The 25,654-nt window shown below is 41.9% G+C and overlaps 1 protein-coding gene across 1 annotated transcript in view; it reads right to left on the reverse strand.

Annotated features, from left to right (window-relative positions):
* LOC117828778 (vascular cell adhesion protein 1-like) overlaps positions 1–21,727 on the reverse strand; it is a 32,171-nt gene extending 10,444 nt beyond the window's left edge. The window contains exons 1-3 of the mRNA XM_034706093.1: positions 21,690–21,727; positions 21,242–21,349; positions 20,744–21,127 (exon numbers count right to left, since the gene is read on the reverse strand). Coding sequence (XP_034561984.1) covers positions 20,744–21,127; positions 21,242–21,284 — 427 coding nt within the window. The 5' untranslated portion in view covers positions 21,285–21,349; positions 21,690–21,727. The remainder of the gene's footprint in view (positions 1–20,743; positions 21,128–21,241; positions 21,350–21,689) is intronic.
* Between the last annotated feature and the right edge of the window lie 3,927 nt (positions 21,728–25,654).

Consider the following 25,654-nt stretch of genomic DNA (forward strand, 5'->3'; position numbering starts at 1 on the left):
TTCAGCGTTTGGTGACAGGACATGGGTTGAGCTATCGGAATCAAACAAGGTGTTTTGTGTGAATTCAACAGACGTATCTGTGTCTACACACCAAGACACAGCTCAGCAAAAATCCCTCCAACAGTCTGCTGCTCCACCTTCTGAATCTTTAAATCCAAATCAGTCTTAATTACCATACCATACCATTTTCTTCCACTTATCCGGGTCCGGGTCGCGGGGGCAGCAGTCTCAGCAGGGAAGCCCAGACACTCCTCTCCCCGGCCACTTCCACCAGCTCTTCTGGGAGGATACCGAGGCGTTCCCAGGCCAGCTGACAGATATAATCTCGCCAGCGTGTCCTGGGTCTTCCCCGTGGTCTCCTCCCAGACGGACATGCCCGAACCACCTCATCTGGCTCCTCTGGATCTGGAGCAGCAGCGGCTCTACTTTGAGCCTCTCCCGGACATCTGAGCTCTTGACCCTCTCTCTAAGGCTGAGCCCAGCCAGCCTGTGGAGAAAGCTCATTTCGGCCGCTTGTATTCTCGATCTTGTTCTTTCGGTCACTACCCACAGCTCGTGACCATAGGTGAGGGTTGGAACGTAGATTGACCGGTAAATTGAGAGCTCTGCCTTCTGGCTCAGCTCCCTCTTCAACTCAACAGACCGGTACAGCATCCACATCACTGCAGACAGCGCCCCGATCCGTCTGTCAATCTTGCGCTCCCTCATCCCCTCACTCGTGAACAAGACCCCAAGATACTTAACAGAAAACCAGTTACTGAACATCGCTCGAGTTCAGATCAGGCAGGCCGTTCATCCCAAAAACGCCCCTCCAGGTCACGCTGTCATTGCCCACATGAGCATTGAAGTCCCCCAGTGGGACAATGGAGTCCCCAGTCGGGGCGCCTTCCAGCACCCGTCCCAAATGACGTGATTTTGATGTCATAAAGTTTTCCAACTGAGGTTATAAATATGACCCGTGTGAGCGATCACAGTCAGTCCACACTCCATCAGGGAGTCGTAGGAGCTCCTCTCCCTGCAGAACCTGGAGTTCCTGGGTTGAGACCGAGTGTGTGTCAGACGGAGATCTTGGGTTCCCGGCTAGTGTATCATGCTGACACCCTCCTGTCGATGCCCTGGTTCCACTGTCGAGCATGGCCTCCGCTGGACAGGGGTTCTGGATCCGGGACCTCTCCAGCAGGATAAGCTCCCATTTTGATGGTTGAAGCTCAGAGCTTTTAGTTAGTTGGTTGGGTGGGTGGTTAGTTAGTTAGTTAGTTAGTTAGTTAGTTAGTTAGTTAGTTAGTTAGTTAGTTAGTTAACTAGCTAGCTAGTTAGTTAGCTAGGTAGTTAGTCAGTCAGTCAGTCAGTCAGTCAGCTAGCTAGCTAGGTAGTCAGTCGGTCGGTCGGTCGGTCAGTCGGTCAGTCGGTCAGTCGGTCATTCAGTCAGTCAGTTAGCTAGGTAGTTAGTTAGTCAGTCAGTCAGTCAGTCAGTCAGTCAGTTAGCTAGGTAGTTAGTTAGTCAGTCAGTCAGTCAGTCAGTCAGCTAGCTAGCTAGTTAGTTAGTTAGTTAGTTAGCAAGCTAGTCAGTCAGTCAGTCAGTCAGCTAGCTAGCTAGCCAGTCAGTCAGTCAGTTAGTTAGTTAGTTAGTTAGTTAGTTGGGTACTTCCTCACCTTAGTTAGCTTACAAACTGAGTACTTAGTTGGTAAGTAACTTAGTTTATAACGAGCTAACCAGCTAACACACTGACTTAGTTTGTTAGTTATTTGGATACCACCAAGCACTCCATCTTACACGCTGTGTTTGATGCTCACTGTTTCAAGTGTGTGTTCTTCTTCCTCTATAGGGAGACCTTTAACTCTCTTATTGTTCCTTATACGTCCAGCTAAGGGCTCTATACATAGTGCAAACAATGGGCCCCAAGCTTTAGTTCTTTCTCTGATTATTGTTTACTCATATTGTTTTTACTGACACCAAACCTGATGACCTGATGGACTCTGAGGTGGAGAATACGACTACAGCAGCTAAAGATATTAACCTTCTCTTGGTGGTTCAGTCCTCTAGCTCACTAGCTAGTGTTAGTTATGACCTGTAATAATGTAGCTTCCTGTTTAATACTGACTCAGAGTGTATCTTCTGACAGTGAGTGAGTGGGCTGATCATTTATGACCAACATATCAAAGATAACAGGAGTGAAACATTGTGAGATAAATAAAATCATTATAACAATAATAATAATAATAGTCAGTATTTTAACCATGCAACATGACCTGCTTAAAGCAAAGGAAGCCACGAGGTGAATAATTAAAGCTGCAAGCAGCATTGAACGGGCCCTCACACCTTCATGCACGTTAGGGCGTGGCGCAGGGAGCAGTCCATGGTGCTGCTGATGTGTTTAACCCATAGACTGTATAAAATATGGACGTAGTATCCGTGATGTCACCCATCTGTTCCTGAGAGCTGTTTTGAAGCAAATCGACGGCAGTAGCCATATTGGTAATGTGGAACTCAACCAGGCAGAGTGTGACGTAGTGTGAGCCCCTTAGCCAATGGCTGTGTGTTTCTGACCGGGAGTCACGTCAGTCATGTCCTTATTTGGGCAAAACTCGTAATCTTAATATCTTCTGAACCGTCACGTTGGAAAAAAATTCACCCCCCGTACAGTGTGTGCCATTAGAGAGATTAGCTTCATAGGGCCAAGCCGTTTTTTGAACCAGGCTGTAAACATGTTTATTAATGCTGCAAAGATCGTCTTTTTCCCATTCATATCTATGTGGTTTCTGGTGTTTCTGCAGCCAGCCTCAAGCGGATTCTCGATGTACTGCAGTTTATAGCACTTCCGCATTGGCTTCATCGTTTGAGACCGGAGTTTGCCGCTTGGTTTAACCATCATGATGACCAAGGACCTGTCCATGGTGCTGCTGCTGTTCTATAGCACCATGTGCAGACAGGGAGCTGTCCATGGTGCTGCTGCTGTTCTATAGCACCATGTGCAGACAGGGAGCTGTCCATGGTGCTTGATCCCCACAGACAGACTCTGTGACTATTTTCAGTTCATTTTGGTTGATATATAGAGTAATACAGTGTGCCTCAGGCTCTATACGCTGATGAATGCAGAGGTCTGAGACACAATCAATTAAGCATTGGATATAATTTTAGTTTTGTGTTATTTACATATTAGGCTGATCTCTAATGAGCAGCAGGTTTGTAACATGATTCTTTTTTTGCCCTGAGATGTTTATCTTAATAAATAATTTCAAACTCTTTAGAGATCCTAAAATGAGGCTACCTGTGTTTATAATATACTGATGTCATAATTAGACACATACTAAATAAATCTGCAAATAATTCATAATGAATTACTGAATAATTACACTTTATTATTGGTTAAAAATGTTCTATTAGATTCTGAACATGACACAAAAAATGTGTTCTTTTGTGCAGGTGGTTAACAGGTAACACACACACACACACACACACAAAGAGAGAGAGAGAGAGAGAGAGAGAGAGAGAGAGAGAGAGAGAGAGAGAGAGAGAGAAGCTGCCAGATATTTGATCCAGCAGTGTTCAGTGAACACTTTCATCATAATGTGGCTTCAAGTGTAGCACATGTGTCATGTTCCTTGAAGCCACTTTTCTCTTCTGTCTCTCCTTCGCTTCATGTCCTTATGTTCATGCATCTCTGGTGGTAGTGACTAAGATGTAGAAAACACGAGTGGCGGATGCATTGATGCACCTTGGGAGACATGGGATGCACCCAGTTTAATTCCTTTTCACCCTTTGAATCATGTCAAGCAAGGCTTCTAACCTATTACACCCTGGTGTGACTTTGACAAAAATGCAGCAATGACACAAAGATGTTTGCAGGAAGAGATTCAAATTTGACTGTTTATGTGATATGTCAAATTTGAGGCAGTTCTGACCTTGTTTGTTTCAGTTGCAATCATTTCCTGCTAGATGATAGGACACCATTTTTTGTTAAGCTGCCAAAGCCACACCTGTTGAGTTCTTCTACAGAATCTTTAAAAAAAATTCTGGTGCCCTCACTCTTTACAATTTTTTTAGTGAATTGGATCCTGCCTGTTAGAGAAATCATTTCAAGTATAACACCAGCAAATGGCTCAAAAGAGTCCATGCCTTTCAGATGTCAAACTTCAACAAGCTGCTGCAATCATGCCAATTGATTTTAAAGTAAAGGATTATATCTTCAACAAAACGTTCTTATTGCTCCCCTGGGATCCTGTGTACCACATTTGGTGACTCTACAAGTATTTTGGGTGCTTTCAAGAACTGCCTCCTGTTTGATGGTGTTCAAGAATTTGCTCTTTAGACAGCCTTTGGCCTTAGGCTTCTGTGCTTGGCAGAGGTGTCAGGGAAAAGTCTTGGGATGAGCGAAAACATTTTGGGGGGGAATTTGTCAAACCAGGTAGAAGTTCACAGTAGTTTTGTGGAAGCAGTAACTTCCTGATGCCAGTTGGTGGTGTTGTTGATTTAGAAAAATGTATAAAGATGGATATATACAGACTAGACCTCACGAACACAAGGGTTTTTGTGCAGATATGTCAATGTATGGTGGAGCTAGAACATTTTGAAATTTTATGGCGAGACATGATCTCAAAATCAAATTTGCAGCATCAGACTGAAAAAAAACTACTTCCTGTCACGTGGCAAAACACCCAACTTTGAGAGCTTATCACTTCCTGTGGACCTTTCACCACATCATCAAGAGACTTTTTTCTATTGCTGTTTTGAAACCACCTACTATACTAGCAGTAAGTACTGATTTGGCCAAAATTCAGTATGTAGTATGTGAACAAGAGCAAAATCTGCAGTATGCCAAAACTACCTGGATGTCTACTGATTCAGGAACATTTCTCAGTATGCAGAAGACAAGTCTGCCTCACATACTGTTTCTCACAATGCACAGCGCTAATGTTGCGCTTCTTTTTTTCCGTATATGACGGGGGCACTCAGTTTTTAGGTGCTGTGAAAATTATTAAATTCCATATAAACCACTTCTTTAATTTTCCGAAACCGGAAATTCAGCGACGCCTGGCCCAGCATACTGCAAAACAGATCAAACAGAACAGTCATACTACAGACTCTTCAAACTCAGTACGTAGTATGCAGTATGAAGTACATACTGCATACTAAATCCGAATGTAGTATGTAGCAGGCGGTCTCGAAAACAGCCTCTGTCACGGGAAGCTGGATGCAAGTACAAAAACTCATCTTTCTCGGAGAGAGTGCCCTGAGGGGCTGGTCTTGCAACTGACGCTAGGGGGTGCCTCTCTGCAAATTTGCCCCGCCTACATTTGACACCAATAAAAGCATGTTTTAGTCCTCACACAGATAATATAATAATACATGAAATACATTTAGGTCCTTGCACTAACTGAGCTAAGGCCCTAAGAATGCACGATCCAAAAGGCAGAGGAGGTCTATCAGCAGGTACAGAGGAGGTCTATCAGCAGGTACAGAAGAGGTCTATCAGCAGGTACAGAGGAGGTCTATCAGCAGGTACAGAAGAGGTCTATCAGCAGGTACAGAGGAGGTCTATCAGCAGGTACAGAAGAGGTCTATCAGCAGGTACAGAGGAGGTCTGTCAGCAGGTACAGAGGAGGTCTATCAGCAGGTACAGAGGAGGTCTTTTAGGAGGTACAGAAGAGGTCTGTCAGGAGGTACAGAGGACGTCTATCAGCAGGTACAGAGGAGGTCTATCAGCAGGTACAGAAGAGGTCTATCAGCAGGTACAGAGGAGGTCTATCAGCAGGTACAGAAGAGGTCTATCAGCAGGTACAGAGGAGGTCTGTCAGCAGGTACAGAAGAGGACTATCAGCAGGTACAGAAGAGGTCTGTCAGCAGGTACAGAGGAGGTCTGTCAGCAGGTACAGAGGAGGTCTATCAGCAGGTACAGAAGAGGTCTATCAGCAGGTACAGAGGAGGTCTGTCAGCAGGTACAGAGGAGGTCTATCAGCAGGTACAGAGGAGGTCTATCAGCAGGTACAGAAGAGGTCTATCAGCAGGTACAGAGGAGGTCTATCAGCAGGTACAGAGGAGGTCTTTTAGGAGGTACAGAAGAGGTCTGTCAGGAGGTACAGAGGAGGTCTATCAGCAGGTACAGAGGAGGTCTATCAGCAGGTACAGAAGAGGTCTATCAGCAGGTACAGAGGAGGGCAATTTTTTTGTTACTTTCAATACTGCTTGTTCACTCCCAGGAGGTAAAATTAAGTTATCTCTTGTAAGACGTTACATTTTCTGAACAACTTTACACTTGTTTAGAGATCGGCTCCTGTTAGTGCTCAAGTACAGAGAAGTGAATTGAGTAATGAAATATGTCAAGAAGTGAGACACTTGACCCTGAATTGCCCTCTGTGGCTCTTCCAGCAGTGTGTGAGTGGGATTGGTTAATGCTGATGGGCTCTTTGCACAGCAGTCTCTGCCATCAGTGTTTTTATTTTATTTTTTTATTATTTATTTCCTTTTTTTTTTCTACAATTGTTTAAAAACTGTTATATGTGTTTTATGATGATTCTTTTATCTTATTCTATTTTATTCTCTTACAGCGTTTTATGTGTGTTTTATTTTACCTCACTGTGAAGCACTTTGCAAAACTTGATTGTTTTTTAAAATGTGCTATATAAATAAAGTGGATTGGATTGGATCAGTGTGTGAATGTGTGAATGTGACGTGTAAAGTTAAAGTGGTTGGAGTGGTCAGAAGTGTAGAGATAGTAGTATATTAAAAAAAAAAACAGTCCACAGTTAAATTTGGGCTATACGAATAAAGATTTATTGACTGATTGATGATACTTGTTTTTTGTCTAACAATAGAAACATTTGTATTAAAACATTGAATGGGGTTTACACATAGCAGAAGCCAACTTAGTGTTACTGTGTTAATAATCAACTAGCTTTTCAAAAAGACCTCAAATAAAGACTCATCCGCAGACTAACATGAGCCAAATACAGACTTAAAGTTCCCTCAGTGAAAAGTAACTCTGTGAAGTGGACTTATACTCTGACATGTTCATCAACTCTTTAGATCAACACTTTTATTCAGAGTTCTTTATCATGAAAGTTATGTGTGATTATTTTCTCATCAATGAAGTTATAAAGAGTTACTCGTGTATCTAAGGTATAATTACACTAAGTTCCTTATCCATTTCATATTTTTGTCCCTGGTAACTTCCTCAAACTTTGTGTCCCTCATGTATCGGGTGTCACCCCTCCGCTTGGTTCAGTTCTTTTCTTTACTTCTGCATAGAGACCCTCTGTGCTGTCAGCACTCTGTGTTTGGTTGTTTGTTGTCTCAGACACTTTGACCTGTGCGTACACTGTGTCCTGCTGCTGTCCTCTGTCCTGCACTGAGTCAGAGGATGGTTCATGTCTCAGTTTGGAGAAGTCTATCTCTCCATAATGGATGTGTTGTTCTTCTTCTTCCTCTGTTTTTACTGCAGGCTCTTCAGCAGACATCCGGGCACCTGTTTGAATCTGAATAACAATAAATCACAAAGAGGGGTGAGGGGAACCTTCTGCTGGATGAAATGAGAGCTATCTCAGAACAGGGACTGCTCTAATATAAGCATCACTGTAGAGCAGGGGTTCCCAAACTTTTCGGCCCTTGACCCCTAAAATATAGGTGCCAAAGACTCACAGCCCCCACTGTCCCTCAAAGTGATTTAATGTGGTTTCATTTAGCTGGTCTGCAGAAAATGACCCTACCTATATGAGCATGTGTCTGTGTTTCCTGTGCTGCTATGAACTAACCTGCTGCTACTGATGCTTTTGGTAATTAACTGTTCACTAACCCTAAACTTAGGAGTCATCTGGCAACAAAGAAAGACAGAAAACGGTTTTATCTCAAATTTAGCCACTATTTTCGTCTATATTTTTTTTTACTATGATGTGTAAAATGTACTATTTTTAGATAACTTAAAAAAAAAAAACATGCTGGAGGACATCTCACAACCCCCCATTTATGTCTCGCGGCCCTCCAGGAGGTCCCGACCCACACTTTGGGAACCCCTGTTGTAGAGGACTGTGAACAAATGTCTACCACTCATAACTAACAGCTAAAGTTTTGTATTTTCCTACCTGAGTCTGTTGTGGACTTGGACCTTTAGATTTGAAACGCCTGTGAGACATGAGAGATTTTTAGGTTAGTCAGACTTTGAGGTTTGATGAAGTACCTGCTCAAAGACCATTTGTCATGTGTTTGAATTATCAACTTTAATATCAGTGCCAGAGTATGAGTCATTATTTATTTGATACTTACCAAACTAAGACAAGCAGACAGATGAACACAATGATCCCAAAGATACCTCCAACCACTGCTTTCCATATTAGAGAAATACTGGAGAGGCCTGATGGGAACAACAGACCAATATAAAGCATGAGGGTAAGAGTAAGATTTCATGTGGACATAAAACACTGCTGATGTAAAGACAGGAAAGTGATCTGCATGGTGCAGCAACAGACAGAGAGCTCTGTCATAGAGCAACAGAGAAGTGGATAAAGTCCAACTTTAGGAGAAGTGACTGTGGTGATCACCTTCATCTTTAAGAGTCAGATTTATCTTCTCTGAAGTTCCATTACCAAGAGGACTTGTGGTCATGCAGTAATAAACTCCTCCTTCAGTCACATTAAGGCTGTAAGACTCTCCCTCAGATACGTTCACAGGTCTGTTGTTGCTGATCCTGAACCAGGTGAACCTGCTGACAGGAGGCTTGGCTCTGCTGGAGCAGGTCAGGTTAACCAGGGTACCTGCTGACACCAAACCTGATGGACTGATGGACACTGAGGTGTTTTTAGGAGCATCTGAGGAAAAAACAAAGATAAACTGACATCCCATAAATCATCATATTCTGCCAGGAGTCAATATCAAACTCTGGTTGTCTCACATGAAACACTGAGAGTCTTTGTCTCCTCTGCTGTCCTCACATCTCTGCCTTCATTCACAGGATATGTGGCAGAACAGGTGATGTTGTATCCATCATGGTGCTCTGACAGAGTGATGCTCTCCTGGATTTGAGTTGTAAAGGTTCCATCTGTGTTTTCCTCCATGTTGTTGAGAGAGTCTCTTTGGAGACTCCAGGTGAGTTTAGGAGGAGAGTGTGGACAGGGAGTGAGAGCTGAGCAGGTTATAGTGACAGACTCCTCCTCCTTCAGGTCTCCTGCTGGGATCTCTATTCTGGGGCTCCGAGGAGAATCTGTGAGTTAAGATTTTTCATAGAAACAAACATTCTGAGAACAAACTAAGTATTTAAATGTAAATACATTCATCAACATTAAAACATGTGTTTTCTGCTTCTTCATGAATGATACTGGATGCTTTAAACCTTATTTTACATTAAACTTCTAGAAAACTAGAAAGATGATGGCGCTCCAATAAAACAACTGAAACCTGCTCACTTTGGAAAGATAGTCTTAATAAATATAGGAAGGCCCTGCAGCATGCTCGAGCTGCCTATTACTCCTCTCTAATAGAAGAGAATAAAAACAACCCTAGGTTCCTCTTCAGCACTGTAGCCAGGCTGACAGACAGTCATAGCTCCACTGAGCCATGTATTCCTTTAGCCCTCAGCAGCGATGACTTTATGAGCTTCTTTAATGATCAAATCTTAAAGATTAGAGATCAAATTAGTAACCTCTTACCTTTAACTAGTGTAGGACCCTTTACCAACAGCGGGATCATTGAAACAGCGTTAAAGCCAGATGTATACCTAGACTGTTTTTCACCTATTGACCTCCCTGAACTGGTTTCAACAGTTTCTTCAGCTAAACCATCGACCTGTCTTTTAGACCCAATCCCAACTAAGCTGCTAAAAGAAGTCCTTCCACTGTTAGCACTTCTTTACTCAGTATGATTAATATGTCTTTACTGACAGGCTATGTACCTCAATCATTTAAAGTAGCTGTAATAAAACCTCTCCTTAAAAAGCCCACTCTTGATTCAGGCTCCTTATCTAACTATAGACCGATATCTAACCTCCCCTTTATCTCTAAAATCCTGGAGAAAGTGGTGTCAGTTCAGCTCTGGGATTTTCTTAAGAGCAACAGTTTGTTTGAGGACTTTCAGTCGGGGTTTAGAGTCCACCATAGCACAGAGACTGCACTGTTAAAAGTAACCAATGATCTACTAAAGGCCTCAGACAGTGGTCTTCTCTCCGTACTTGTTTTATTAGATCTTAGCGCTGCTAAGATGCTCAAATCCTGTTACAGAGATTAGAGCGACTCATTGGCATTACAGGAACTGCTTTAGCTTGGTTGAAATCGTACCTGACAGATCGATCTCAGTTCACATTAATGAAAAGTCCTCAGTGCACACCAGGGTTAGTCAGGGAGTTCCACAAGGATCAGTGCTAGGACCAATTCTTTTCACCTTATACGTATATGCTTCCTCTGGGTAGCATCATGAGGAAGCACCTTATATATGCTTCCTCTAGGTAGCATCATGAGGAAGCACCTTATATATGCTTCCTCTAGGTAGCATCATGAGGAAGCACCTTATATATGCTTCCTCTAGGTAGCATCATGAGGAAACACTCAATTCATTTTCATTGTTATGCTGATGCCACTCAGCTCTATTTATCAGTGAAGCCAGAAGAAACCAATCAGTTATCTAAATCAGAAGCTTGTCTTAAAGACATAAAGACCTGGATGACCAGAAATGTCTTACTGCTAAACTAAGAAAAAAAATTAGTTGTTGTTATTGGCCCCAAACACCTCAGAGAGACTTATTCTAATAATATATGTCCTTTAACTCCCACATTCAGCAAATTTCAAGGTCAGCCTTTTTTCACTTGCTAGCTTCTCTACACTGACTCCCCATAAAATCTAGACCAGAATTTAAAATCCTTCTTCTGACCTACAAAGCCCTTAATGATCAGACACCTTCGTATCTTAAAGATCTCATAGTGCCCTATCACCCCTCTAGAACACTACGCTCCAAACATGCAGGCCTGCTGGTCGTACCTTAAGTCTCTAAAAGTAGTATGGGAGGTAGAACCTTCAGTTATCAGGCCCCTCTCCTTTGGAATCATCTACCAGTCAGGGTCCAGGAGGCAGACACCCTCTCTACTTTTAAGAGTAGGCTTCAAACTTTCCTTTTTGAGAAAGCTTATAGTTAGAGCTGGATCAGGCTTGGACCAGCTCTTAGTTATGCTGCTATAGGCTTAGACTGCCGGGATCCTATCTCTCCCTCTCTCTCCTCTCTCTGCCTGTCACTTACTTTAACCCTTCCTGTCCCGTTAAAGTTAAACAGTGTCTTGCTCACACAAAGCATAAATTGATCTCACTTCTGTCACAATAAAGTCACAGTCTGAGGGAAAGACAACAAAATGATCTTACCTCTCACTGTTATGTTCAGAGGGTCACAGGCAGCATTTGCCCTGAACGGCCAGTTCATGATCCTGAAGTAGTAAATGCCTTTAAATGTTGCATTGACGTTGGAGAACAGAGTGGTGCAGTTTTTCTCCTTCAGGTCTCCAGTTATGCTGATTGGATATTTGAGAACTGTCCATCTACTGTTAAAAACCACATTTCTTGGATTGTATGTAATTTGGTTTTCTTTTTTCCACAGTCCAAATGTTTCTCTTGTGCTGACAAACTGATTTTCAATCCCTTCTCTATATCTAGCGCTGAAGTTACACGGGATCAGCAAACAAGATCCATTCAGAGCCTCCATCCTCTGAGGTGAAGTGATGAAGAGACCTGACCATTCACGACACCAAGTCCGAGCCCCTGTAAACCAGAGTCATGGTTAATATCATGTTGTGTAAAATAAAAGCATAGAGTTTGTATTTCTGATAAACTAAGAAGTAGTATGTTAAATGCTGCTCTTTCTCCCAGTCCTGTTAACAACATCAGTAGAAATCATTACATTTTGCAGTCAGGACATGAACATGTGGAAGAAGAAACTTCTCTGCACCCCTCTTTCTGCTTTGTTTCCATGAAGTTCAAACTGTAAATAATAAACAGCTTTAAATGAAAGTGAGTGAATAAACAGCTCACCTGGCACAAAGAGGACAATCAGAAACATGTTGGCTGACATGCTCACTGACAGGAATGACGGGACACTCATCACCTGAATTCAAAAAGTCATCATTAATCCTAATTTTTAAATTAACTTTATCAAAGCATCTGCTAAACAAAATTGTATTCATCATAAACAACCAAATATTAAGATCAAACCTCAGCAGCAGAACCAGTCCACCTCCCCAAACAAGTCAGCTGAAGCTGGATCACAGGTCTTTCTCAAGTGGTGATAATAGCAAAATATCAGGAGCAGGGCCACACCTCAACGGCGCCTCTTCTGTTTATCCATAAATTCAAACCTGACCATTTCCTCCTTTCTCGCTCTCGTTTCCGCATCCCTCCCTCCCTTCCTTTTTCTTCTTTTTGCTCCTCTCCTCCTTTCTTCTTATCCATAGGGTCCTGAGGGGGTTCGTCGTGCCCGGGTGCTATGGTGGATCCCCTACGAAGCTTCCCCAAAGTGACTGCATGTTCAGAAATCGATAAATATAATAATCTGTAATCAATAAACTATCTGCCAATCTCATTCTGTTGTTGGTGAAGTCCATGCTAGTAAAATGAGTCTTCACCTCTTTGTTCAGACTCAGAGTTACACCCAGTCTTCTTCCTCTGTGCTGACACCCTGAGGGTGAGGAAGTCAACTTTGATGCTTCTTCCCCTTTTTGGGGAAGTGTCAGACAGACAGACAGACAGTTGAGGTGAGGAGGTGACAACCAGGTAATGGTTTAGACTAGAACTGAACCCAGCCCTCTGTGAAAATGACTGATCTTTAAATAACACACGTTACAACAGATGAGGGCCCCAAGCTTTAGTTCTTTCCCTGATTATTGTTTACTCTCAGTGGGTCTCATTCATGAAAGGTGAGTAAATCTGTGTGTAGATTTGCACATAAAAGCTCACGCTACTAAAACTCTACTGTGGATTCATGAACGGTGTGGGAAACGCAGATTTGAACATAAACACGTGTAAGATCATGAATACTAACCCATCGTAAACTGACAGCACGCTCCCGGTGATCACCAATTAGCATAAATCCCCGCCCATGAATATCAAATAAACACCATATAAGGACACAGACCTGTGCATCTGGTCGGCCTGCCCTGCAATCATGGCACAAGGTAAGAAGGATAGAGAGCGAAAAAAGAACTTCTCTGAGGCGCAGATTGAAATTATTTTGGGCGAGGTGGAATGTAGGAAGCACATTTTATGTTGTATGGTTATAAAATGGTAAGTCTCTACATATAAAACACATGCATTTGTATAGAAGACTACATTCTTACCGACAAGCCAGCTGTCTCTCACAGCTCCATTCTCCAAACACGCAGTAAGCTGTCATGCGTCCCACCGGGCCACCGAGCCACAACGTTGAGCAACACACAGTCTGCATCACATATCAGCTGCACATTCACGGAATGAAAGTTTTTCTGGTATATGTATGCAAATGCATCATCAGATGGAGCCTTGATGCATATATGTGTGTGCAGTCTATGGCACCAATGACATTTGGCGTGTTGGCCAGCGCGCTAAACCCCCACTTTACCTTGATTTACCGCTGTGCTCCATAGGGGAATTGAATGTACTCCGGCCTTACTTCAATAATGCCGGCAAGTACTGCCGGTAAAATGCGGCTCATTGATGGCTGGGAGATTCCAGATCTATCTGCCATCTCCCGCTGGAAGGTCCCTGTGGCTAAGAATCCCAGCACAGAGAGAACCTGCAAATGTGCGGGTATGGCGTGGCTTCTTTTAGTTGGCCTCGTCAGATCAGGCTCCAGTTAGTCTGTGTGGTTTGTAACAAGAAGTTCACATTTTAAATAAACCTAATCTAGATCTCAAAGCTTTAATTGCCAACTTATTCATTGTAAAAATATGTTATATATATATTTTTAATATTTGTTCAGTTTAAATTACGTGTCTCAGAGGCATCTGCGTATTGTGTACATAACAGAGAGCAGTACGTATTAAAATTGTAATTTCTGACAGTGACAAGCAGTATTTATGTGTATTCCTACATTTACACAAGCTCTACACACAGTCGGGAGCAGGTGTAGATTTTCTGAGTAGTTACTCACAGATCAGCTCTACCAAAAGATTGATGAATGTGGAAATCCGTGTAAATTTCTGCTGCACACGCTTTACACACAAATTCGTGCTGCTCACGTTTCATGAATGAGACCCATTGTTTTTACTGACACCAAACCTGATGGCCTGATGGACTCTGAGGTGTTTCAGGAGAATATGAGGAACATGTGAGATCAAATAAAATCATTATAATAAGAAGAACTGAGATCACATGAATGTTAAACTTAAAAATACTTCCCCTGGTAAATGTACTTTCCCACTTCTTCATGAGTTCACATGAACCACTTCTCTCATGCAGCCTCATCAGCCACTCACAGATGAAGTTTAGTTTCTACTTTTAGTGAAACAGACATCTCAAACTGTTAGTCTTCATTAAAACAGGAAAGTAAGACATCTGTCAAATGTCTAATAATGACCTTTGTGATAAATGCTTCAACATTATTTTATATACTTTATTGTGTCCATATTCTTCATACATGAGATACATGTCTTATAGGTTCAAACCATAGACTGTATATAGAATCTCTCCACATGTCCTGAGTTTGAAATAATGAATGATGTGACACAGCTGTGCTTCATGTGTAAAATATCCATCTCTTTCCATTTGGACAGTCACGTTGGTTTTTAACACAAAGAGGAATCGTTCCAGTGGACAGAACCTGAATCCAGACCTTATTACACTGTGCGAGAACTGTGTCATGTGTTCCAGACCCTGCCCTGTGACGTGTTATCGTCTGTGTGTGTTTGTGTTGATGAATTCCTTCCATAGACCTGCATGTGTCAGAAATGTCATACAGTTTTCCAACCAATGTCATAAATAGGACCCATGTGAGCTATCACAGGTAGTGATGTTCAATACCACCGATTTCCTTTCCGATCCGATACTGAATAAAATTCAGGCTGGTATCGGCGATACCGATCCAATACCGAATGTGTCTGGTAAATCTGAAAAAAGTTGTGTATTTTTGAGTAATTTATTTATTTATTTATTTTTTAACTCGTAAGTATACGGAGGTAGCGACCTCATTTATAATATAGCCGAGCTAATTCAACAGAGAAACCGAACAGAGGACACAATCATACAAAATATGTGAAAATGGTGTTTTAAAAACAAAAACATAAAATAAGTAAAACAATAAAACCATTAAAATAAATTATTGTTTAATTTTTAAGAACTAGAACTAGTAGTTCCCACCAACCGCGTATCATTTAGACAAGATCTCAATGGTTTAGTTACTTTCCACTGTGTTCCTGTTAATGATAGACATCGCCTCAAATGACTGAAGTACCAAAAGTATCCATATGTTGATTTGAGAATCCATTTTAGAGCATAAAGATCTGGTATCGGAAGTATCGATATTTCAGTATCGATCCGCACATCACTAATCATAGTCAGTCCACACTTGCTCTGGGAGTCGTGGAGAGCTCTTCTCCCTGCAGAACCTGGTTCGGGTTGAGACTGTGTGTGTCAGATGGAGATCTCGGGTTCCGGGCTCGTGATCTCAGAAATACTTTATTTATCCCGGGGGGAAATTCAGTCATTAAAGTTGCTCCTATAAATAAATAATATGAATAGAAGAAAGTAATTAATAAGCTATAAATAAAATTACAATGAAAATGATGATAATAAAAGTATGTTCAGAAGACAAAATAAGCTATGTAGAAAATAAATACATGGTTGAAGTAATTTGTTCCAGGACTGTGTGCCTCTAACAGACACTACCATCTGACTGAATTTAGTACATCACAGTCTCCTCTAGTTTCTGCTCTGGTATTTATCACATTGTGTTGTTTCTGAATACACTTGTTCAATGATGGGGGGACAAGCCCATTTCAAACTTTCAAAACAAAACAAATATCTTCAAACGTTTGAAAGTTGTTAAAGCTAGGGTTGGTAATCTCGGAAAACCAGCATGAATTTGAATGTAGCTTTTCCTCATGACTCATGACTCCGTCTAACCCCTCCCCTCCTCCCTCGGAGCTCCGCCAAAACGACCCCCCCCCCCCCCGCTCACATGCACGAGCGCCGCTGACTTGCGACCATATGATCGTGACCTTTATCAAAACTGGTCCTCACCAAAACATTATCATGAAAGTTAAAAACACAAACAAACATGGCTGCTGTTAGTACTCACAGCTGTCATGCTAGCATTATCCGGCGACACTATATCAGGAGAAGAGTTATAACACATATATAATACTGTAACAGATCTACTGTTTGTTAAACGTGTTCAGTGTAGATGTTCTTAATTCCTACAGTGTTGACGGTCAGTGAAGGCATCAGGAGAGGTGTAGAGTGTGTGAGCTGGAGAGAGGAGAGACAAGAGGAGAAGTTCTTCATTCATTCAAACATTGATTGTTGTTTTGTTGGTTGGCGTGATCACAGCCGACAGTGACCGGTTATTAAAGATCAACGTGTTCACCAATCTGCTCGTCATCCCTACAGCGTCTCTGATCCGGACTACAGTCCTGAGTAAAGCACCTCATCAGGTCAGAGGGGACAGGCCCGAGGTCGAGCGAGAGGGGCAGTCAGTAGAGTCAGGGGAAGCAGAGGCAGGAGACGGGGACTCAGAGTGCACGCCGGGGAAATGTACGCGCAGGAGGCGGGCAGAACGGCAGGACGGGATTTGAATGGTTTAAAATTTTGGCACCCAAAAAACGGTGATTGGTTGGTGTTTTCCCAGGTTTACTCCGGCTGTAGATAGCAGCTTTTTTTGTTCTTTTTAAAGAACACATCATGTATTGATTACCATCAGGACATAAAGATCATTTTAACCAGTATAACAAAAAGTGGATCTAAATCTGATTACCAACCCCAGCTTTAATGTTTGAAATACTATACTTGCTTACTATGTTGTATTGATGGAAATGAAGAGGTTTCCTGTCCTAAATGTTGCCTGTCCTCTTGAAGAGAGACCTGAGGGGTTTAACGTACTGGCTGTTGTGTGTGTGACATTGTGTGCATATAATCTTTAGCTGACTGTGAAGTGAGGAAAGGTCTTGTAGGGCTGAAATTTGAGAGGTTAAACTTAATAATATTAAAGATGTGTTTAATGTGTTCCTTGAAGGTTAAGTTGGATTACAAACTAAAGCCAAATGCTTGAATTGTTCCACCACATCTAGTCTTCCTCCATTCACTAAAACACATGGTTGTTGTTGGCCCTCTGCTGGCTGGTGAGGGAAAAACAGGCACACAGTTTGTTTGTGTTGAGATGGAAACATGAGTTTGACATTACAGTGAGTTTGACAGCAGAGGCAGCTCTGCAGTCACATTACTAGGGTATGACTAGACTTTCATTTCAAATGTGTGTATCTTAATATGCTCCAATGTTTGACAAGGCTTTTTAAATCTCATTGACCTATTGTGTACTAATATTCAGACTTATCTTGTGTTCCACATTTTCTTTTGTACTTTAATAAACAGTGAACAGTGACAAAGTTTTTGTCTTGAAGATATTTATTCATTGCAGAGTAATAAAAACCTGGGCTCCTAAAAATACGTAATAATCTCATCTGCATTTATTGGTTCAACATTTCCACATGTTGTGTTTAAACATCTCCTGAAATAAAGGAATTTAATCACAAACATTACAAAAGTGTCAGAATACAGTGTGCATAGCAGAGTCTTTGGCCCATTGAAACCAGTTTATTGAGTAGTTAGAGCTCATTAGCTGCTCATTTGAAGTACATGATGAGATATGGACGCTCCAAGCTTTAGGTGCATCTTAAGTTCATTAAAGTTGACTTTATTTTCAATGTTTTTATATTAATATCAAGTTTGTACATTTCTCAGTGTATTCATTACAAACCTATAAGCTTCATGTATGACATATATAACATGAACATACTGAGGAAATGAACGTCTTCCTCTCTGTTCATAAAGTTCTCTACATGTTCTCTCTAAGCTTTGCTCAGAACATGGTCAGCTCACCTCGAACCTCTTCTCTTTCACTAAATTCATTTCATCCTTCAACACAGAGGAATGCAAACCAAACACACCTACAGAGATATCTTCTCCCTGCATACACTTTGAAGAACACACACACACACAGAGAGGCTGCAGTTTGTTCCTCACATGTGTCTTTCATTGAATGTGACTTTACCTCAAAGTTTGCTCCACAGTGCTGACTGAGTCCTGTTTGTGAACATGTGTTAGAACATGTAGAGGTTCTATGACAGCTTGATTACAGTATGAAGGAGTGAAGCCCTGATTGGATGACACATGAATGAATCCAGATGCATTCAGGGGAAAGTAGGAAACATGTTGCAGACTACTTTTCCTGTCCTGCATCTTTACAAGCTTTAGATGATGTGAAACAAGGAGAGTCACCTATAGCAGGTGTGTTTCTAAAGAAGCTGTAGAAAGAGCCAATCAAAGAAAATGAGCGTATTAAGTTCAACATTCTTTTGATTTATTGAATAAAGACTCAAAGGTTGACTTTGTTGGAGTCAAAGTTCTTCCGTTTCTTTTTCATCTCTCGTCTCACTTCATTCATCAACAAACAGTTTCATTCACAAAGAAAACATCACTTAGAGAAACAAACATGAGGACACAAACACATCCATAAACCAGCACACTTCTACACCATGTAAAGGTGAAGCTGCACAATATTATCATTCAGTTATGATGGACAAAAACATGCGTCCTATTTCCTCCTGATTCTCTCTGATCAACCTGCTGCAAGCTAACACCATTAAATATGTAAGAATTACAGGACAAAGAAATACAGCTATATTCTATATTGGGTCAAAATGATACTGAGGTCAACATCATCCTCTTCTCCTTCATGAAGCTTCAATCTCAAGCGCTCTGTTGACAGTGTCAGCGTACACCTTCCTGAGAGAAGGAAACACACAGACAGAGTGGTGTCAGAAAGACAAACAGCAGCAGCACTTTGAGCTGATCTCAGTAAATCACAGCTCATGAGAGATCAGGAGTCAAACTTTATCTTAACATCACCATGAAGCTGTCCTCATGGAGAGGCTCACCTTGACTGATTTGTTGCAGCATTTGAACCAAAAGCAACTGAAAGAAAAGGAGGAAGAAGAAAAAGAAAAGGTTGAACATTGATGTTTAAAGAACACTGTAAAGAGACAGGAAGTGTTTGGCTGCTAAAGATCATTTCACTGAAAGTTTGTCTCACCACTCAAAGATGAAGATTGTACTGTAGAGAAGAACTATTCCAAGGACCTTGACTGTGATGTAGACACCAACCCCGAACTGTGAATGAACTGTAACAACACAGCATGCTTTATAATGTTATGTGTCTGAAACATCATGTACTGTAATATACTCTCTTTGTTCCTTTATCTTTACATGTTAGTGTTTTACTTTCAGAGGACTATTTTATATAAACAAGAACAGATAATGTGAGTTATTAACAGGAGGCCATTACTAAGGAACAATTAAATACATACATACACATTTAATTAACACACACACACACACACACACACACACACACACACACACACACACACACACACACACACACATACACACACACACACACACACACACACACACACACACACACACATACACACACACACACACACACACACACACATACACACACACACACACACATACACACACACAAACACACACACACACACACACACACACATACACACACACACACAGACACACACACACACACACACACACACACATACACACACACACACACACACACACACACATACACACACACACACACACACACACACACACACACACACACACACACACACACACACACACACACACACACACAGGTGAGAGTGGAGTACTGGGTTGACTTATATAATAAGATTCAGTACAATTCTGTATTTACCTGAAGTACTCAAATGAATCCTTGAAGACGTCTGATTACCAAGATCACTTGTGGCCACGCAGTAATAAACTCCTCCTTCAGTCACATTAAGGCTGTAAGACTCTCCTTCAGATACGTTCCCAGGTCTGTTGTTCCTGATCCTGAACCAGGTGAACCTGCTGACAGGAGGCTTGGCTCTGCTGGAGCAGGTCAGGTTAACCAGGGTACCTGCTGACACCAAACCTGATGGACTGATGGACACTGAGGTGTGTTTAGGAGCATCTGAGGAACAAAGAAAGATTAACTGACATCCCATAAATCATCATATTCTGCCAGGAGTCAATATCAAACTGGTTGTCTCACATGAAACACTGAGAGTCTTTGTCTCCTCTGCTGTCCTCACATCTCTGCCTTCATTCACAGGATATGTGGCAGAACAGGTGATGTTGTATCCATCATGGTGCTCTGACAGAGTGATGCTCTCCTGGATTTGAGTTGTAAAGGTTCCATCTGTGTTTTCCTCCATGTTGTTGAGAGAGTCTCTTTGGAGACTCCAGGTGAGTTTAGGAGGAGAGTGTGGACAGGGAGTGAGAGCTGAGCAGGTTATAGTGACAGACTCCTCCTCCTTCAGGTCTCCTGAGATCTCTATTCTGGGGCTCCGAGGAGAATCTGTGAGTTAGAAACAGACTCAGGATCAGCTTCATTAGTCAAATAGAACACAAAAGTATGATTCACTGTAGGAGAATCTTTGATTTCATCAGTTTGGTCCTTGCTGACAGAGAGAAAGCTGCACCAACATTATGAACATGTATAAAAAGACTCTCTTACCTTTAACTGTGATGTGTAGAGGATCACAAGAAGCTGTTGCACTGAATGTGCTGCTCTCTATTCTGAAGAAGTACATGTCTGTGTAACTTGTGAGGACATTTGAAAACAGAGTGGTGCAGTTTTTCTCCCTCAGGTTTCCAGTCAGATTCATGGTGTAGTTGTTAATTATTCGGCTGCTGTTGAAAACCACATTGTCTGGATTGAAGGCAAACCTGAGGTCACTTTTAATCCACACTCCAGAGATGTTCCCTGTGCTGTCAATCTCTTCACCTGATGTAGCTGCAAAGTTACACGGGATCTGCAAACAAGATCCACTCAGTGCCTGCACCGTCTTTGGTGCTGCAATACTCAGATCTGCCTGCCCAGGACAAGCAGTGTGAGCTCCTATAAGATCAATGAACAAAGTGATTATTACATCAGAAGATTTAAAGATTGACTTTGGAGTCCAGATGTAAATGATTCAAGTGAAATCAACATGAACTGAGAGAAAAAGCTCACCTGACACAAAAAGGACACTCAGGAAGAAGTTAGCAATCATCATGTTCACAGACGGACAGACCTGCTCCCTGGATCTGTGGATAACTGTTCACTTCATCAACCTAACCACTGTGAAGTTTTTAAGAAGAGGAACTTTAATCTTTGAAATCAATGTCTCTATATCTCTACTTCTCTATCACAGTGATACGTGCTCTGTACCATGACTTATAATAACCATGTCCTCAGAGTGCTGCTTCAAAGTCATGCTGTCTTTAGTTTGTTTTAATTCAGTCAAAATAAAATCACATTAAATACATTAATGATGAGTCTGTCAGAGGCAGGATTAAAGTTTGTCTCAGAAACATGGTTACAGGTTTTACTATGAAACCACTCAGAGGAGGATTCAAACTAAGTTTACATTTAGAGATGTTATTCTTTCATTTGAGCAGAACTGAATGAACCCACTCACCTCGCTGAGAGAGGACTGGCTGTGTGAGGACAGCAGGAATCGGACTGTTTTTGATTTTTGTGAGGCTGCCTCAAACCACATGACCTGACTCTCAAAATAACACAGGCGACCTCGTCTGCTCATATCCTGTGAGAAGCAGGTCAGATATAACTCAACACCTAATTTCAGGCCATCAGAGGAATGAATGGTTTGAGAGGACACAGAGGACACACTGTAGGAGCATGAAGCTGAAACAGTCTAATAAAGAAGATCACAGAGTATACTGACCTTTGACACAGTGATGGAGGCCGTCCACTGGCTGCATGTTCTGGTTGAAGTGTTTCTTTAGACTGAAGGTGATTCTAAATATTACATTTTAAATCAAAATGTTAAATCTAAATCTAAATGATAAATGTTAAATATAAATATAAATATAAATGATAAATGTTGCTCTGCAATCATAAATATTTAGCTAAAATGCAAATTCACACTGCTGCCTAGTAGAATACTAGAATATTATTTTAATATTTCATTTTAATGAAACAATTTTATGTCTTATTGAAGGTAATGTGGTGGGTGGTGGGGCGCCCTAGCGCCACTGCACTAGAGTGCAGGAAGTTCAGGAGTTGGAACAAGACAAGCATGAATTAGAAAACAAAAAACATGATCTGAAATAAAAATGAATCTGATATGAGATCAAGCAGTGACCATGAAATAATGACTGTGCAGTTTGATCTGTTCTAAAATTTGACTCAGTTAATTTCCCGTCAGCAGTGAACAGTCATACATCATGCACTGTTCATTGTTGTTTTGCAGTGAGTGACTCTTGCCCCCTTCTACTTCATGTCCCCCCCCCCACAGGTTATGGTAACCTGAAAACAGAGAGTGTTTCTGGTATATCACCACGTCAGCTGGCAGCAGCATGACGCTCACCAGCCACGAGTTTGATGTGGAGTTCCACCAGGACTGCAACTACGACGTGCTGGAAGTAAGCTATGATCATCTCTCTGTGGATAAAAAGCACGACACTGACCTCTTGTGAGTACAGTACATAGTCATACATAAATACAAGTGCCGCTGATGAGAATTGTATCGACAAGACACTTGTTGACCAGTTCTGCCTGTTGATTCACTCCCTAAGGCTATTGAGGCTAGTAGATGGTCATTGCCTAGCTTGGGTTGACACTCACACTGTTCCTTTCTCACTACTAGTGTCTGGTAATCACTCTGAGCATTTAAGTTTCCATGTCATCAGTTCTCCTACAGTACCTGTAGTGTTAGGCTACCCCTGGTTTAAGGCCCATAATCCCCAAAAAGATTGGAGCACCAGAGTTATTAACCAGTGGAGCACAAGGTGCTCCTTACATTGTCTTCAATCTGCTCCCCCACCTAGTCGCTCAGCTACTCCCAGTGTTACAGAGAAGCCAGATTTATCAGCAGTGCCTGAGGTCTATCATGATTTAGGACAGGTTTTTAACAAGCAGAGAGCCTTATCCTTACCACCCCATCGCCCCTACTACTGTGCTAAAGAGTTCAAGTCTGGTGCCTCCTTTCCTACCAGTTGCCTGTACGATCTCTCCTGGCCTGAAAGAGAAGCCATGGAGAGACACATCCATCAATCGGAGGACGTGGTGGCCTGCCTACTGCATGTCCTCCTTCAGCACCTGGACTTCCCAGGTCACTCTGCCAGGATCCTCTTTGTGGACTTCAGCTCCACTTTCAATACCATCCTAAAGCACCCGATGATCCAGAAGTTACACCAGCTCAACATCTCCTTCTGTCTGATCCAGCTCACCCATACCTTCTTAATTGACAGGTTGCAGGCAGTAGGCACATCAACGTCACCACTCATCACAATCAACACCGGAGCACCACAAGGTTGTGTGCTAAGCCCATTTCTTTACACCCTCTCCACCAAAGACTGCACCAGCCCATCACTCACTACTACATACCTCAAATACTCAGATATGTTCCTCGTGTGTCTCACACCGGCCAGAGAGCTTTCTGTTTTTATGCCCCTAAGCTGTGGAACTCTCTCCCTCTGGACATTAAAACGGCGAGCTCTCTGGGTGTTTTTAAAAGTAAACTTAAGACTTACCTTTTTAATCTAGCTTTTAATTTGGACCAATTTATTTTTAGCGCTGGACTGCATTATTATTATTATTATTATTATTATTACTTATTTTATTATTATTTTAATTATTATTTTAAGCATTGCTTTAACATTTGTTTATCTTATCTATTTATTTCTTGTATTCATCTCATCTTTTTAACTTTTCTTTCTACTCTTACTTATTTTATTAATTTGACTGTATTTATTTTATTTTATTTCTAAGTATTTAATTTATAATCATGTCTTTTATAATTCTACCATTGCTGTTGTCTTCTGTCTGTCTGTTATTATGTGAAGCACTTTGGGCTGCATGTTTTTATGTATGAACGGTGCTATATAAATAAAGTTGAGTTGAGTTGAGTTGAGTTGAGTTGAGTTGAGTTGAGTTGAGTTTAGTTGAGTTGAGTTGAGACGACAAAGCCATCATTTCTCTGCTTACAGGCAACAACTATGTCCTTGACTACCACAACACCATTACACACTTCACACTCCAGTGGTGCAAGGATAACCATCTCCATCTCAATGTCACTAAGACAAAATTATTAAGAATCAGCCCCACCTCACCTCAGCACCCTATCCCCATCAACAATCAGGCAGTAGATACAGTTGACAGCTTTAAATACCATGGAGTAACATTGGACAATCAACTCACTTTCACCAGCACACCAGTGACATTCAAAAAAGGAGCCATCAAAGACAGTCAGCCATCTGTAAACAAAAAGGACTCTATGTCCCCCCCCGTCTCTTCCTGCTGCTGTATCATGATCCAATCCATCCTCCTGTACTGTTCCACCTGCTTCTTCAACATGTTATCTGTTAAAAACAAGGCCAAACTCACACATAACCACCACAGCTTCTAAAATAATCGGTCTCCCCACACTGAACCTCACATACTTTAACAACAAGGCCATCAGACCAAGTGAGCCGAATGCTCCCCTGGTGGTGAGGCTTTAAGCAGTGTGACTGCCCCCTGGTGGCTGGCTGCAGTATAGGTAAAACAAATCTGTCTCCCCCATTCATTTGAATGGGGGAGCAGTCATACTTTAAAAAATAAATACACGTGGTACAAATGTTTCTCACATCCATATGCTGTGGTGATTTCCGTGTTTCCTTTGATTCACAGCCACTGTAGAGGCAAACTTCAAACTACACACAGCGTCTTGTGGCGCTACGCTGTAGGGCGGAGCTTGTTACAGTGGCTTCACAGGCTCTGGCTGCACAATGGCTGCGCCCAGGAGCGGGATTTTTTGCCTTCAGAACGCTGTCCATTTTTATTTACAGTCTATGCATCAGACGCATTGCAACCTCAATAGAACAGGACATCACACATCCTCTAAACACCCAACTCATCCCACTCCAGGACGCAGGTACAGAGCACTAAGGTGTAGAAGGGCATGCCTTGGCAAGATCCCTGCTGTTATAGGGACTCAGGAAGAAGTTGTCAGGCCTCACTGGAAAACACCACTTTCTCTGTTTGAGTGTTGATGCCTTTGTGGATGGTTTGTTTAGTTAAGTTGAGCAATGCATGTTTTTCGTGAATGTTTTTGTCTATGTCTGTGGAAACGCAGAGGGTGCTGTGAAAAAGAATTTCCCCAAGGGGACAATAAAGTCTAAAGTCTAAAGTCTAATCCCTGGCAGCAGGCATCATACGGCCATCATCTTCTTCTCTGGGTACTGGCTTCTTTTTTGTGGGAAAGAAGGACAGATCTCTACGTCCCTGTATTGACTTTCGGGGGGTTGATTTTAAAGGCGGTTCATCAGGAATTTCAGCAAAGATATGACCCCCCTCACAGCTCTTACCTCGACCCTTCAGCGCTTCCTGTGGTCCTCTGAGGCTGAGGCAGCGTTTTAAGTCTTAATGGGGCGTTCACAT

This window comes from Notolabrus celidotus, chromosome 17 (assembly GCF_009762535.1).
Source record: "Notolabrus celidotus isolate fNotCel1 chromosome 17, fNotCel1.pri, whole genome shotgun sequence".
Lineage (NCBI taxonomy): Eukaryota > Metazoa > Chordata > Actinopteri > Labriformes > Labridae > Notolabrus > Notolabrus celidotus.